The sequence below is a fragment of the Athene noctua genome, chromosome 12, assembly GCF_965140245.1.
Source record: "Athene noctua chromosome 12, bAthNoc1.hap1.1, whole genome shotgun sequence".
In the NCBI taxonomy this organism is placed as follows: Eukaryota; Metazoa; Chordata; class Aves; order Strigiformes; family Strigidae; genus Athene; species Athene noctua.
Window position 1 is genome coordinate 2,605,448 of NC_134048.1, and position 16,400 is coordinate 2,621,847.

The window sequence follows — 16,400 nt, forward strand, 5'->3', positions numbered from 1 at the left end:
AAGTGAACAAAGGAGTTTTGCCAGGAACTCTGACTGCAAGGGGAAGAACCAGTGCAGAAGCTATGCAACAACTTCCCGGTACCAGAGAAGGCAGCCTTCAGACAGATTCCTTTACCTAGATGCTTAAGAAAAGGCACCCCCCCATAACTACACTGTTCACAGAAACACTTGTACTTTACCTTCATCATCATTTTCTTCTTCATCATCATCTTCTTGCAGTTCGAGAGTTTCTTTAGGCTTATTTTCTTCATCTTCTTCTTGTTTTCTTTTTTGTTCCTCTTTCTTCTTCTTTCGCTTTTCCTTTCTTTTCTCCCTTTTAGCTGCAAGAGCCTGCTTTCTGCTCTCCTCTCTTGACTATATAGGAGAAAAGGGTTCATATTTAAATAGTTTCACAAAGACTAAATTATACTTATAATGCAGATTTTCCTTAGAAATCGGGGGGGGGGGGGGGGGGGGAAGGGAGAAAGGAGAGAGCACGATGAACTACAACAGCTTTATCACATACTCAATCATTATGCAGAAACTGGGCAGACCTTATGAAACAACAGGACCTGGTTGGTCCCAAAACTTCTGAGGAATGACAACAAAGTAACAACCAAAACAGAGGTATTACAAAAAAATAATTTTACCAGAAAACCAGCAAAATCTCTCATCATCTCAGTCCTTTCTCAAAAAAACATTTAGTAACCTCATTAAAATTTCTGTAGCAACTTTTGACTCTTAAAAAGATCTCCCAGAATATTTTTCAGATAAAACCCCTATAATTTTAACCACTTTTTTTAATGTATGAAATCAGTCAACTATGTTATACTGTAGCTTTGTGCAGCAACTGATAGATGTTTAACAAGACAGCAACATGAAACATTTAATAAACCAATATGGAATTTGTTTGTCAGAAATGCTAATAGCCTCCATTAAGAGAGCAGAAGAGTGCTTATGAAACGTCTGCATTACTCTGGGACACTTCACAGTATTCTCAGTGAGGGAGAAGTTGATTTTCCCGACTCAACTCCATACAGCTCACCGGGCAGCTTGTAGGCAGGCTCTCCTCTGTAACACTGAGCAGCTGTCTGTAAAATGCTTACAGACTGGCCCCGCACAACATAAAACGTACCATGTGTATCACACCACAGAGACTGAACACCTCCCTTATTCACACATCATCTGCGCTGAAGAGAGCCACTTACTACCTAAGGTAACTATTCCCAAGTCCGAGCTTTCCTAAAAAGGACAACGGAGCAGCTGAAGCAGAAGCCAGTTCTAACTTGCCACCCTCAGTATTCACTTTCTGTATATTAGATGAAGGAAAGCACATACAGTCACAGCATGAAGTACTGCCCCAGGAGGCACCAAAAGGAAATAGAGCCTATACATTAATACATAATTCAAACTCTTATGCTACACAACAGTAATTCTCTACTCACTTTTTCCAGGTCTAGCTCCTTCAGCAATATAGTTGCATTCTTATTTGCTTCTGCAGCCTGCTGGTCTTTAGCTTTCACAATTGTCTCCACACACTGGTGACACTTTTTCAACAGGTCCTGGAATGCAAACTTGTCTTACTACTTCCGTAACAAACTAAAATTGAGGACCAAGGCTTGCTCTACAAACTTAATATTAGCTTCCCTGTATTCATAAACATACTATTTCAACAGAATAGGACTAAAAAAAAATTAAAAATCAGCATTTTAAATTCTGTATTAAAAAGACATTCACAAACCTCCAAATAAAACAAGCAAACATACACATTCAGTTTTTGAGTACTTAGGAATTTCTCATGTATATTTTCACTGAAAATAAGGGACAGGGTCATTTCCTGAAGTTACACTCACCTTGTCTGTTATCGTCGCTATGTATCGCATGCATTCAATATCCGAAGGAAACTGGTTAACTTCTTTCACAAGGAACTGAACTACTTTCACATGCCCCTAAAATAGCAAAGAAAATTCTGATCTCTTGTACACAATTGTCAACGTTTGTCATAAGGTTGATCCCTCTTAGTCCAATGCAAAAGACTAAAAATAAGCAAGAAGATTTCTGGTAAGCTGCTGTTTAGGAAGAAAGGTAGTTAGTTTGCTCAGTGTTGACAGCACGTCTGCTGTTCTACATCATGGTGGCAAAGCCAAGCTCTCACACAAGTGATTTTTATTTTAAAATACAAGGACCAAATGAGGCTTAAGGGCAGAGGCAGCTGTTCATGTTTTTATTAACAGCCAAGACGACCCTCTTCAGACCCCACATGTCACCCCAACCCACTCTCTTGGCACTCACACTATGGAGTTAACTTGGTTTATTGGTTCAGTTACAAGGTACGTCTGGATCAGGGTACTAAGTCTCCTGAGTATTATCCTGGCAAATATGTTCCTCTGCTGCTGGATCCATTCATTGATGGGGTACACTGTGCAACCACACAGAAGGTATCCAACTGCTGCCTCTGAAGGTATTTGAAAGCGGTGGCATAGTCACTACTGCTGTTTGTCAAAAAAACTGTACACTTATTTGATATTTTGTTAAAGGCAAAGCAGCTACAGTTAATAAATTCCTCTGCTATAGCTGTGCTCCTTACATCCAACAACATAACTGGTGAAACCATCACAAAGCAATATTCTTCCTGCCAAGAAAAAAAAGGTAGTGACAAAAGAGCTGACTACACAAAGTGTCCAACTCAGCAACAAACTAGGAACAGAACAGGGGAAGTACAAAGGAATCAGGACAATTTATTACAGACTGGTATTTTGTTAATCTCAAAAGCAGGACTGAAACAAGCAGTATAATCTGCAGAAATTAAAAGGGGACTACGGTAATCTCAAAACACTGAAATCTCAAACATAAAAGTTTTTGGACAGTGTATAATTGGAAATAATAAAGTTAAAATGGTTTATGGAATAAAGTTTTTCACCTCTCAAAACTTAAATCTGTGTAAATCACACAGATTGTGATTAGCTTGAAGCAGGCATTTCATCAAAATAGTAATTTTGCTGTGTAATGTTTGATTCTTCCAAAACCAAGCATTCAGATTTCAGGCCAAATGAGAAATTCTGTTTTAAAAAACATTTAGCATTGAAACATAAAATTAAGTTGGTCTCCTACCTTGCGAAACGCTGACATAAGAGGTGTAATTTTCCGATTATCTGCAGCATCCACATCTGCTCCTGCTTGCACAAGCAACTGAACCACATCATAGTGACCACCATTAGCTGCCAACCACAGAGGTGTGTTTCCTTTCTTGTTACGAACATCAATATGTGCTCCTCTAAAAAAGTACAAGTGTAATTGAGTGAAACAAGGTATGAGTAAAGGTGGAAGTCAGGAAGTAAAATCACAAAAGATCACAGAACAATTGGATATAGAATTACTGAAATCTGGTAACTAGAGAAATTCTGTCCCTGAAATCTGTTGTTCAAATTGCAATGTAGTGATACAGGGATTATTTCAACCTCCCTTATAGAGACTAACACTCACCTAATGCAGCCTACTGCACCACAGCTATGCAACTACTGACCACGAGTCCTTTAAATAATCATTGATGTGGTGACTACCCACAAGATGAAGGCAGCCCCTTGAGATTTTAGCAGCGCACAGGGTTATGCCTGAAGAGATCAAGAGCTACTTCCTATCTTTGCACCTCAAGTGACAGTGGGGAAACACTCACATGGGAATTGCTGAATTAATACATAAGCCAACAGATCTGCCAAGCCAGATGCTGTTTGCTTACCTCTGGGCCCAGTTATCCTGGTTATCTTAACACTGGAGTAGCAGGACACTACAGGATTACACTGGAGAGTAGGGAACAGATACAAAATCCTACTTCCAAAGCTTCCAATTCCCTTTGCTCTCAGATGCACAAGGCAATGTAAACAAGGTCACACCTGCCAGAGGAATACAGCTACAGAACAAATGTGCCGCTAATAAAAAGAAATAATTTACCGATTAATCAGGAGTTCACAGAACTTGTAGTGACCCTTATCTGCTGCAATTGTTAAAGCTGTATCTCTTGAGGAAGGCACAGGTGGAGCATTAACATCTGCTCCTTTATCGAGGAGAACCCTTCCAACCTCTGCATATCCTCCTGAAGCCGCTTCCATCAGAGGTGTGAGACCAGTCTGTGCCAACAGAATAAGTTACACAGTGTGAAATGTGTACAATATACTTCAGATAAGACATAACGACTTCTACACAGGGAAATCAGATCTTTTTATTTAGCTGCTTATATTTAGTTTAGGAGCCTAACTTCATACCGTCTTTCTCAAAAAAACCCAACCAAAACCCCAAAACAAAAAAAACCCCAAAACCCAAATACTCTTGGGCTTTGAGTTACACAAACTCAAGCAAACTCCTGACTAAGTACCACCAGATACCTGTCTCAACAGCAAAAACATAGTTTACAACAGAATCTCTAAAACAGAAGTTAGAACAGATCCAAATGAAGACTCAAGTGTTTCTATGAAAATGCTCAGAAACTGGCTTTATAGCTTTTCTCTAGCCTCCCTTAGCACTAAGACTGATCTGGGTCCAACTTAGTTGCCAGGCTAGACTGTTAAATAAACTTATACTAGCTGCTAACATGCCCAACTGACCATTTGAGAGCTGGCTTTTATCCATATCCCCTTTTCTCCAGCCACAGTCATTCCAGAAGCAGGCGGGGTAGACAGACACAGCAATTATTTCAGCAGCCTTAGGAGTTACCAAAAATTCCTTTGTGCTGGGGAAATCAGTCTGGCTGTCTACACAAGCTTTAAGCTTGCTTTATGGCAGGAGACACAAAGCTGTCCCAGAGTACCAAAGGATGGGACCTGTGGAGCATTTCAGAGGCACAGAAAGTCACAGTACTGAAGCCACGGGTTCTACAGCAACGTAAAAGCTTTACAAAGTTTGATTGCACTACTTTGGTTGTAGACAAGAAATGTGTTCTACAGAAGAATCACTATAAGCAACACTATTCTCTTCCTGCCTGGACTTCACTCATATGTAAAAATATGTATATCTATCTGTTCTGTTAACGAGCATCATGTCAAGCTTAAACCTGAAAAGTTTCTCAGTACTACAGAACAAGAATCAATCTAAGCTTCACTATGAACTCAGAACAACCAGTCAGCTTTTCCCTAATGCAAAAAATTCACAATCATTGCTGCTTCTATTTCTTTTTTTCCAAGGCCAAACTTATTTCAGAACATTTAATAAGTCCTCTGAGCCCAGAGAGGCTCAGGAAAATTTGAAGAAACCTGATGACTCAGAGAAATCACCTGTTAGAAATAAGCCATAAGGAAAGGCAATTCACACACTTACCTTTGCCCTGTGCTCGACATTGGCCTTCCTGTCCAAAAGCAGACTGACCACCTCTGCTCGGCCCTGGAAACAGGCCAGGGTGAGGGCTGTATTCCGGTTGGTCTCAATTTGGGCGTTTATGTCAGAACCCATATCAAGCAACAGCTTCACGGCAGGTACATGGCCATTCATAGCAGCCAGCATCAGAGGAGAAATACCTAGCTTACTCCCGGTCCTAGAAGGGAAAGAAACAAAACTGCAGTTCCCAGAACGAAAGGAATGCTCTGGGAAATGTATTTCAGAGGAACAAAACATTTTGTTGTAAGCCAGAAAGGAACATATAACGTATACAAATATAGACACTGACCTACTAGCATTTTTAATTGATTAGGAGAAACCAGAGTAACTACATGCAATAGACAATTGTAATTTATAAACAAGAAAAATACATTTCAGCTTAGACATGCAGATGGCTGAAGCACACATAAGCCTTAAACTACATATACTAAAATCAAGGCTGCATCAGGTTCATTCAGAAAAAAAAAATGCTTCTAGTACAGATGCAGTTTTAGCTTTCTCTAGTGACAGAATATAGGTAAGTTTTCTCAAGAGGAAAAAAGAGGAGGCTTACGAGACATAGCGCTCTAAATTTGTTCCTCTTTCTGAAAAAGACATCTTCAAACATACATATAGAGCTGCCTTTATTGTGTTGGCTGGTTCCTTTAGCTGGTTCTATTGGAAATAGTTTGACTTCTAGATCCCAGAATGGCAGAAAAGGGCAAGGGAAGGAATAGATTTGCAAACTACAGTAATCCCTTAAAATTTGGGTATAAAGGAGATTAAGTTTGTGGTAGTTAAAGGCAATTTAAAAGGACTAAGATAACATGAACATAAAGGATAACATCAATGCAGAAAGGCTGCAAGGTGGTCTGGAAGTACTAGAGATTCCAACCTATGCTCAGTACACAGCCAGCAACGGAGTGTCTGTGCTATACCGCACTTCAGCTGGTGTACATAGTATATTACCTTGAATTAATTTCTGCCCCAGCATTGAGAAGAATCTTGATGATATTAACATAGCCACCAGATGCAGCAAGGCTTAATGGCGTATAATCAGACACATTCCTATGTTCTTTATTTGCTCCCCGGGCCAACAGCAAATCAACAACCTGGAAAGACAGTATGCATATTACAAGACATGTTGTGGCCTTCACTATTATTCAGAAAGTGAACCAAATCTTCCAATATGCTACCAATTTCCATTGTCAATAGGTAAGATTCTGCAGGAAAAACTATCCTCTTTCGCTTTACGTTTACATATGTGTTGTACAGACATAGCAACTGATGAATACATCAGCTTATCTGCGTGGGTTGTAGCAGTGCAGCACTTGTCTTCCAGAAAAATTATTTTACCTAATAAAAAATGCAAAGCTCTAAAGCGAAGCTCTTCCTGTGAATCTTAAGTTTGCAAACAAGGGATTTATCCCACTCTCATAATGTCTCACACTGTTTGAGTGTCTCAAACTCCCACAACTTAAATTCAAATGACACTTGAGCCAAGTTTGACCATCTGTATTATACGGTCTTTCCAACAAAACACATGGTAAAAATCAGACCAACTGATGCTAATGGAACAAGCATGAGGAAGGACTTCTCTTATCAGAAGCTGCTGAAAAGACATAAAAGGGGGAAAAACTAAAACATTTCTGTTAATGTACTGCACTTCAGTGGGCCTGTGCTGTGTTTGAGTGGCAGGGGTTTTGATAGTGGGGGAGAGGGCTACAGCAGTGGCCCCCTGTGAGAATCTTCTCTAAAGTTTCCCTGGTCCCTCAAAAGTTTCCCTGGTCCAAGTCAGAACTGCCTCTGGCCAAGGTCAAGCAACGGTGGCTGCGCCTCTGCCGTAATGTATTTAAGAAGGGGAATGGGAGAGGGGGTTGGAAACTTTGAGGATGAGTCATGAGAAGGACACCTCTGCAAACACTGAGGTCAGCAGAAGAAAGGAGGAAGGAAGGGAGGTGTGCCAGAGCAGAAGGCCCCCCCTGTATCCCATGGTGGGACAGCAGGGCCATCCCGACACCCATGGAGGTCACCAGCCTGTGAAGGACCCCCCAGGGCTATATGGGAAAAAGAAGCTCTCGCTGTTGTAATTTGGCGCTGGGAGAATTGCAACACACGGAGGTGACCCACACCGGAACATCTCGAGAAGAATGCATCTTGTAGGGAGGACTCATGACGGATAAAGTTTGTGGAGGGCGGTCTCCCATGAAAAGTGACCACACTGGAGCAGGGGAGGGGTAGAGTGCCTGCCCCCCCCTCCCCTTTTCAGGAAAAAAAAAGCACTACACAGACTGCACCCCCTCATCCCCTGCCCCTGTGCTGCTGTGGGAGGAGGCAGGAATATTGAGAACAAAACTGAGCCTGGGAAGATGAGAGGGGTGGGGGGAGGTGGTTTTTTAAAGATATGATAATGATTTCTCACTGTCCCATTCTGCCTGTTAAGTGTCACTGTTGTTAGTGTTCTGAATTCCAGTGATGTCTTTTTTCCTCCCCTAAGGAGCCTCTCTTTTATCTGTGACCATAACAGCAGAGCTACCTCTCTCTGTCCTTATCTCCACTCCTGGGCCTTTTGATTAATTTTCTCCTTCCCAGTGCAGAGGGGAAAGGGGTGAGTGAAGGGCTGTGTGGTGCTCAGTTGCCTTCTGGGCTCAAACCAGGACAGGGCCTCATTTTACTACCAATACAGGCTAGGTGATTTTCAAATAAGCCCGAAAAAGCCTGTCTCACAAGTTACTAAACCAGAAACATAAGGGATAGATTCTGGCATAAGGAAAATAAAATTTAAAAAAAAGAGTAAGAACAAAGACTTAAGTAGTTCAGTAAGTAACACTATCACAGGCCACATTGATCTCTAATTTGTGAGCAGCACTTTTACTGTTAAAGATCTGCAATTCAAAAGTCAAAGTGGAAACTTTCCAATTTTGGCCAACTGTTTTAATCCTTACAAGTTCCAAAACTTACCACTCCCATATCTGGCACAGAGTCCTTTGACATTTCCATGCCATCTTCTAAGCTAGTATGCCCATGACTAAAGTAGGAAGGGTTTAAACAAATCTTATTTGGAATAAAACAAAAATAAAAAGCTGAGAGAAAACCAAAACATCCTTAAGACTAGTATAATGTGCCCTGCACTGCACCTGCACTTATCAGGCCTGCACAGTACCACTAAAATCATGTACTGCCAACGCAGAACTGCAGTTTCTGGCTTGTGTGCCTGCACCGGCTGTTTCAGTTTTGAGAGCGGGGAAGATGCATTTGGGAAGTATTCTGTGAATAAAGTTATTCACTGAACATCTCTACCTCCCTTGCAAAAGTACTTATATTGCAAGGATACTGATAAACGACCACAAGTTATAACAACTATTAGCTAATAAAACTGGAAGAGCCAAGGGAGAGAAGAATAAATTCCCCTTCCTCTTGGAAGAAGAAAAGGCCTTAAATTAGCTACAGTTATACAGGGTATAACCTTCCAAAAAAAGAGGATGATTTATTACATCATCAACAAAAATGCCCACTGTACTAAAAACTACCTACAAAAAACAATTCAAACCCATTGAGGACAAATATGTCTGTACCTCTTGGCGTCCACCAGAGCATGCCAATGAAAGCGGAGTATCCTTTGTGCGCTCAGACTGTGCTTCTATATCCCCACCTTTGTCTAGAAGAATTTCCACGACACCAACATGTCCAGCAGTCGCAGCCAGAATCAAAGGTGTAAAACCTAGTAACAAGAGATCATGTTAAAAGCAAAACCTTAAGAATCTCAATGCACAAAAGGTTTAATTCACAATGACTTCCATTGATCAGACGTGTTTTCCTCAGACTGGGGGTGTCCTGGTATAAAGCCACAATCTCAGATACTTTCCTAGCTCTCTTCTGACCCTGATCCGATTCCAGTCAAATATAATTAAAGGCTCTTCAAAAGAAATCTAAACAGTACTTGGACTGATCAGCTTGTATTAAGTTCTGACCAACTTATCTCTTTAGAGAAGTCACAGCCTTCCACTTAATTCCTATTTAATAAGGCTCCAACAAGTGAACACATCTGCACCGTGCATGTTGCTTATTTCCAGTGGTCAATATAAGTTCCAAGGAGAGTGGCATGGTGGGTTTTTTTCTTCTCAGCTCTAAAGATTTGAGATTTTGCTGAACTCCACTAATGGGAATATGATAAATAATCTGGAAACTACTCACCACTAGCTTTGTCAGCCCGGATTTGGTATTTACCCCCATGAGCTGCTCTATCTAGTATGCTAGGGTCTTTTTCAGAGGGTGAATTATACGGAGAAAAGTGCTTCACATTTCAAATCTGCTTAAGACAGTGCTCAGATACACTTCCTTTCAAAACTACAGATAGAAAGGCATGCAATGTCCTGGCTTTATATGACTGATATTTCTACATGAAGTGCAAGAATAAGATTCTACATTTTTGAAAGCTTTGGTAATTTACTGAAGCATAGAATCCCAAATCCCAGTTTGAAATTCTCTGTTTCAAGTTGTAGTTCATGGTCAACCTGTTTTAGCTTACCCTTCTTGTCTCTGTGTTCAATATTGGCACCACGTGCTATCAGTACAGATACAAGTTCTTCATGACCTCCTGCACACGCAAGGGTCAGAGCAGTGTCATGATTGCTTTCAGTCTTCATGGTTGGGAATAAAAAGAAGCAGATATTCAGAAATTAAAAACACATTAAGAGAACATTAACATTTTACAGAAAGTACTAGATTAAATGTTTTCCTTTCAGAACTTATCAGAAAGCAAATCCACTCAAAACCAATTGCAATTACTCACGTGTGCATCAATGTCAACCGAAGGATACATAGGGAGCACCGACTGCGAGGGGACATTGCTTGGTGCCTGTGAACAAGGTTCAGGCGTAGGGGACTCGGTAGTGTGCGAGGAGCTGGTGGAGCCACTGGGCACTCTGCTATTCACAGCTGAAAAGTAATACCGTGTTATTAATCCACTTGTAGGAATGCCACATTTTAGATGAAAAATATTTAGTCCCTTAAAACTGCAATGGTCTAATATCAAAACAATGAGGGGAAACAAATTCAGTGTTCCTAAGAACAAACAAGTTGGTGTCTTGCGCAAAGAAGCTTTCCAGCAGTTAAACAGTGTAAGTACCATCTCCAAACTGTGTTGTTAGAAAATAATTTTATGAATTAGTCTGTATACATTAGGAGTACAAATTACTAAGATTATTAGTTATCCTTTTCAAATTGTAACCTTCACTGTTAGAGTTCCATCATATGCTCAGCCTGAGCAGGCAAATGATTCATCACTAAAACACAAACCTAATGTTCAGAAATACAGTCTCATCCTAGAATTCAAAAGTTTCTCATGTAAAGGTTAGTGCACACCTAGGCTCCAGAGAAGGTTTTCGAAGCAAAATGACTGACAGCAACTTACACCACTGATCATGTCTCAGAGTTAAAACAACCCTGGAAGAGTGGAAGAGAAGCAGACAGGAGGGGGCAAGTGTACAAAAATAAGAAAGCTTAAAACCATCTGTGCTCCCTAAAATTTATTCTGATTGATCCACAGCCTGTAAAAATTCTATCCTGAAAATCTAACACAGCTCAGAGACATAAGGAATGCAACTTTATCTTATTTTTATATTAAAAGCATGCTTTTTTAAAGAAATTATAATTGAGAATCAGATTTTATTCAACTAGTTTTTAATGAAGCTTTACCAGAACAAGCAGAAAAATACCCCTGCACATATATACCACGTGGCTAAGATCTCTGCCTGTCTTTGTAATCAAACGAGGGTCTGAGGGGAGCCCACATGTGGATTATTTGGCAGGGAGGTCTAACAAACCTATGCACTAGCTACAGTGCACGCTGACTGTAGTAAGCCATGCAAATATTGCAGCTGGGTTTGACAAGTATTGTCAGTGCTGGGTTGCCAAACTTCTATACCGTGCAGCCTCATTAGATGGAATATCTGCTTAGCTTTAATTATTCCAAAACACAACAGTTTTTTGTAGTATTCCTGGAACAACCAACCAATGGAAAACACTAACAACTGCAGATAAGAACTAAGCAGCAATATTTTGCTTTTGTCCAGGTGGTTCAAGCAATGAGGGAAGGTGAAGGATGAACTCAAACCTGTGTATGACTTAAAGAGAAATTTCTGCAAACATTTCCCAGCTCAACCTTCCTGATTCCACTGACAAATTACACACCAGCAACTACTCATAGGAAAATGGTGCAGACAGAGAAGTCTTAGAAAAATCCTCAACAGGGCCATTAATATCACTAATTTAGTCTACAGGACTGCATATGCATGACAAGGAAACAGAGTAGAGCATATTCAGATGGGTCACTTCAGCCGAGTTCTAGAAACATGGGAGAGGATGGTCACTGAAATTTTAGGAGGTGACAGTTTTCAATTTTATTTTTCAAGTAAAGCATTCTCCTTGGTGCACGGCCAAACTCAGCATTAATATTTGGCTACCACATTTAAGCAACAAAGTCCAGTATCTGCATTCAGAGTTGAATGTTGTAATATGAAGTCATGAGTAAATCAGGTTTGTATTAAAAATTTCAAATACAAAAGCTCCCATACTTCATCTGCTTACTATCGATTACTTACAGCACTAGATGAGCATTAATTAATGCAATACAATTGTTTTCTTCCTCAATGCACTGAAGTGCAAGACACTAATTGGATTTCTTGAGATTATTCCTTCCAAAATACAAGACACCAAATCACCCTGTTAAAGACTTATAGTAAATCAAAGTGGTCTTTCCTCATGAAGACACTGGCTGTCAAGACTTTGCAACTACAGATCTGTCTAAGAACACATGTGCATGCTGTGCAGACAAAGCAGGGGTGCACAGAGGCACTTCACTTGAGCAAGTGTAAGTGTCCTTAATGTAATATATTCAGTGTTGCTGTTACAGGTTCCACAAAATTCTCTGCACTTCACAACTATAACCGAAAATGTCTAAGTATTTCTTGTATACTTTAGATTTTCATCATGTGCTTGAAACATTTGAGTGTGTGCTAAGCACTTCGTGTGCACAGTAACAATGATGTCAAACGCAAGAGAAAACACCAAAGGTAATAGAAATGCAGATAAACCCTGTACTGACACCCCAAACTCCTGTTAAAAATAAAATCTAACAAATAGTCCTACAACACCCACTGATTAATCATCCCCTCTATAACTACTGAGTTTACAAAGCCACAGGATTTTTTTAAAGCATAATTTTTTATTTCCTTAGTGTGGCTTGCAAGTTGGTCCAATGAAGCATCAACATAATTTAAGATCTGTGGAGCAAAACATGTCTGAGAACTTCTACCTCCAGTTTCATGAGGCTGATTTACCTCAGCCTGGGTTATACAACATACAGGTCATCAAAGATGACCTCGCAACAATGGTTTCAACATCCCTTTGCATACACTTGTATGAAACTGGAGTTAACTCATGTTTCCCCAAGTCCATTTCTGGATTACCAACCTGAAATGCTGGGGTTTCAACCCCAAGCCCCAAACTGACATATGGGTGACTCCCACAGCCCTTCACAAAGTGGGGGTGAGTTTGTCTTCAGGCTTCCCTCCAGGGTAAAGGAGCCCCAGGTGTCCCACATTAAGTAAAGGTCAGGTGTCCCACTGAGGGATAAAAGCTGGGACCCCTTGCAGGAGGGGCAGTGTCTGTGTGTGAGGTGGGTGCCCTGTGCAGAGTTCCCTGTTGGGGAAGGACCTCCCGCCTCCCTGGGACTGGGCTCCAGTCAGGTCTGGCCTTTGTAAACGCGGGCTGTGTAGAGATTCAGTATGTGGCTTCCTTGGTCTTATGTATTTGGCTTGTTGACCTGGTTGTCTCCTGTCCCTTCTATGAGAGACTGCATGTCACCATTTATTCCACCCATTGTTGGTCATGCAGTGTCATTGTTGGGGTCAGTGGGATTGATGTCAATTATGTATAATCTGATTGACTTGTTTGTACCCCCAGCGCTCACCCATGTACTGTCCTTTTTGTGTCAAATTTAATCTGGTTATTGGTTCATCTTTATGCTGGCTGTGTCTTTTATGCTAGGCCTGATAATTGGCAAAACACAACCTCAATTACAGGAGCTGGGACAGCTGCTGCTGCTCCTGCAAACCCTCTTCAGGGAGATGAGGTCACCCTCTATCGACTCCCTGAGAGCCACCTCTCTGCTTTTGCCTCCTGTTACCAGGAGGAGCCTGGTTGTGCCCTAGGGGTGGCTTCATGGTCTGACACTGGCCCCAGGGAAGTCACAGACATCTTGCTGATCACTGGTCTTTACGGGTCACACTCAGTGCCAGAAGGTAATGAACAGTCTCCCCAAGGAGCAATACCACCATACCCACTCCAGACTTTCACCTCAATAATTTGCACTAATGCAGGATGACTGTGGCACCACAGCTTGGCAGTGGAGAGCGGCACTGGCACCACCCATAACTCCAAGGGGAATGGCACAAAACCAACCATGGGGGATCATCCCCTTCAGCATCTCTATGCCACACTGCAAGATTTTAACAGACTAGAAACACGTGCAGCTTTCACCCTCCGAGAAGACAAGGCGGAAACTTTCCAGCATGCATACTGCTTCCTACTGAACAGGCATTTTGTCTTCTCACCAGGAAGGGTACTGATAAACACACTGATAGCCAGGCAGTGATTTTAATAAAAAAATAAATAAAATCAATTTTCACAATGAGTACCTCAGATCTTTAAAAAATACCTATTTTGTGACATGGGTTTTGGATATTTCCAGACACTTCAGTACTCAAGAGACTTGTGTATTAAAAGAAAAATTATTCTGCACATGACAGAATCCAGGTTCCCCACATTTTAAGAAGGTCTTGCAACTTTCCGAAGGGACTTTCTCTGAATCAGTGTGAAATCAAAGACAGGTCTCTAAAGACATACATGACTATTTTCCAAAATTAAAATAAATATCACAGGAAACATGAGTAAAACAAGAGGAAGCAAGAACTTAGATAAAATACTAAGTATGACTCTGGAGGCACTGGCAGAGCCTCAAGCAAGCAGCTCTGGGTGAGACTGCTGCTGTAGTCTGAAACTTGCACCTACCTAACCACTGTCATGCCACAAGCATGAATGTTCAATGCTCATGAATACCAGACTTGGATTTCAGTTCCTCTTTCCTCAAAGGAACTGGGATTTTCAGGACAAAGAAAATAATCCTTTTTCATGACTGAGCAGTCTTTCAGCCTGTCCATGCAGCTTCTCAGTAACATGTCACTGCACAGAGGCTTTTGCACATTGCTAACTGCATCTCGTTTTGTGAGTCACCATTTCTCACTCCAGATTACCCTATTAGCCAGCTTTACTCCAAACAGCAATCCTCAAATGTCACCTTTCAAATCATTACCTTAAAATACCACAGTTCTGCATAACCAACCACAACCAGAATTTCAGAACCAATAAACAGTTAAAGTGTCTCAAAACACACCTGAAATTTCAGTATACAAAGGGCAGTATGCAGGAAGAGTCAGACAGAAGCACACAGAGATGCCACCTTCCGACTAAAAACACCAGTCAAGTAGAACAAACAGGAATAAAAATATTCCAACTAGAGACAAAACCTAGCAACAAAGAAAAGGAAGTTCCTCATCTTGAATACCTAAAACAGCAAAAAAACCCTCAATTTAGATATTGCCAACTAAGAAATCTACTATAGTAAATGCATAATGTGAACTGAAATGAAACTCCAACTATGCAAGACAAGATGCTTCAAGAAACCAAATGTGTACTGAGTAATGAAAATTAGATCCAAAACATCCTCTTCTGTTGGAAGATGTGATCCAAAATAACTTACTGCTTTCCTACTCTAAACTGTACATCTATACCTCTTTTGCAAACTCAATTGAAATTTGGACTGTAATGAGTCACACCTTCAAAGATGGGATTATTTGCAAGATTTTTGCTTCAGAACATCTAAAACTCCATTATGAGCATGACATCCTAGAGTGGAAAGAGCTGCTTCACCTTTAGGTTTTACATGACTTCCCAAAGGTTACTCAGTGATTTCTGTGTAGCTTTATGAAAGAGGTGACTTGGGTATGTATCCACGACTGACTAACTGCCATCGAGACTTCCAGCACTTCGCACCTTGACATCAATCATCTCAACACCTAGCAGCTGACAAATTATGCCAGCAGACTGGCAAGATAAATACACCATTTATTTACGTTGTCACAATTAAGTTCATCAGGAAAATAAACACTTGAGGCTTTGTAGAAATGCAGGTTCTCCCTTACAACAAGTCTCAACTGAAGTTTTGAAAAATTTGCCTCTTACATTGCCACTGGTAAGAGCAACAGTAAAAGGTATTTCAGTGCAGAGGGCAAAAAGCCAATTTAACATTTCTGTTCTTCTGAAGTAGACCCGATACAAACTGGAATACTCAGCTGAATAAAAAAGTTCATTCCTCTTCTAAACCAACAATCACTCACCACCATTACTGGAACTCCACCAGTGGTACTGTGATCAAGGGAGATACTTCATCTGCACATCTGAGTGCGAGGACACAAGAGACAGACTTCCTGCACACCAGGCACAAGCCCCTTAATTTTATTTGTCATCTTTAGCACACATGTAAAGATCAGTTCTCGTAAGAGTTTCTACTGCTCAAAATTTCTTCACAAAATTAAGGACTAATGGGCAAATCTGTGAGAAAAGGTCAAGTGTGTTTTAAATATCGATCAAGGAGTTTGGAGTATGAGTAAGTAGATCTATGGTTTTTAAATGTATATAAATTTGAGACAGACTAGGATGATAACTTCCATGGGTCACTCTCTTACACAGTCTTGATTTTGAAAGTGAGCAAAGTATCTAATTCTCTTCCAACATTTTTTGGCAGGGGAGGGCAGTAAAGGAAACATGAATTTCAGGAGAAAATATATTTCAATATAGTAACATCAATACATTTTTGCAGGAACCTCTGGAATTGGACAGCTAAAGTTTCCCTGAGTTGCATATCTGTAACTATAGTTTCTAATAGTTGTAGAAAGGTATGCTATTTGTACCAATTTTTGAAATGAGCAAAAGTAATTTCTTGGCAAGAAATGTCTTTA

At 40.6% G+C, this 16,400-nt stretch overlaps 1 protein-coding gene across 3 annotated transcripts in view; it reads right to left on the reverse strand.

The window, feature by feature from the left end:
* Positions 1-16,400, reverse strand: part of ANKHD1 (ankyrin repeat and KH domain containing 1) — a 114,854-nt gene that overhangs the window by 17,991 nt on the left and 80,463 nt on the right. For all 3 annotated transcript variants that reach the window (XM_074916424.1, XM_074916423.1, XM_074916422.1), the window contains 10 exons: positions 10,115-10,260; positions 9,851-9,962; positions 8,898-9,043; positions 6,292-6,434; positions 5,287-5,500; positions 3,928-4,103; positions 3,091-3,253; positions 1,833-1,928; positions 1,425-1,541; positions 180-354 (listed from right to left, as the gene is read on the reverse strand). In XM_074916424.1, the coding sequence (XP_074772525.1) occupies positions 180-354; positions 1,425-1,541; positions 1,833-1,928; positions 3,091-3,253; positions 3,928-4,103; positions 5,287-5,500; positions 6,292-6,434; positions 8,898-9,043; positions 9,851-9,962; positions 10,115-10,260 (1,488 nt within the window). The remainder of the gene's footprint in view (positions 1-179; positions 355-1,424; positions 1,542-1,832; positions 1,929-3,090; positions 3,254-3,927; positions 4,104-5,286; positions 5,501-6,291; positions 6,435-8,897; positions 9,044-9,850; positions 9,963-10,114; positions 10,261-16,400) is intronic.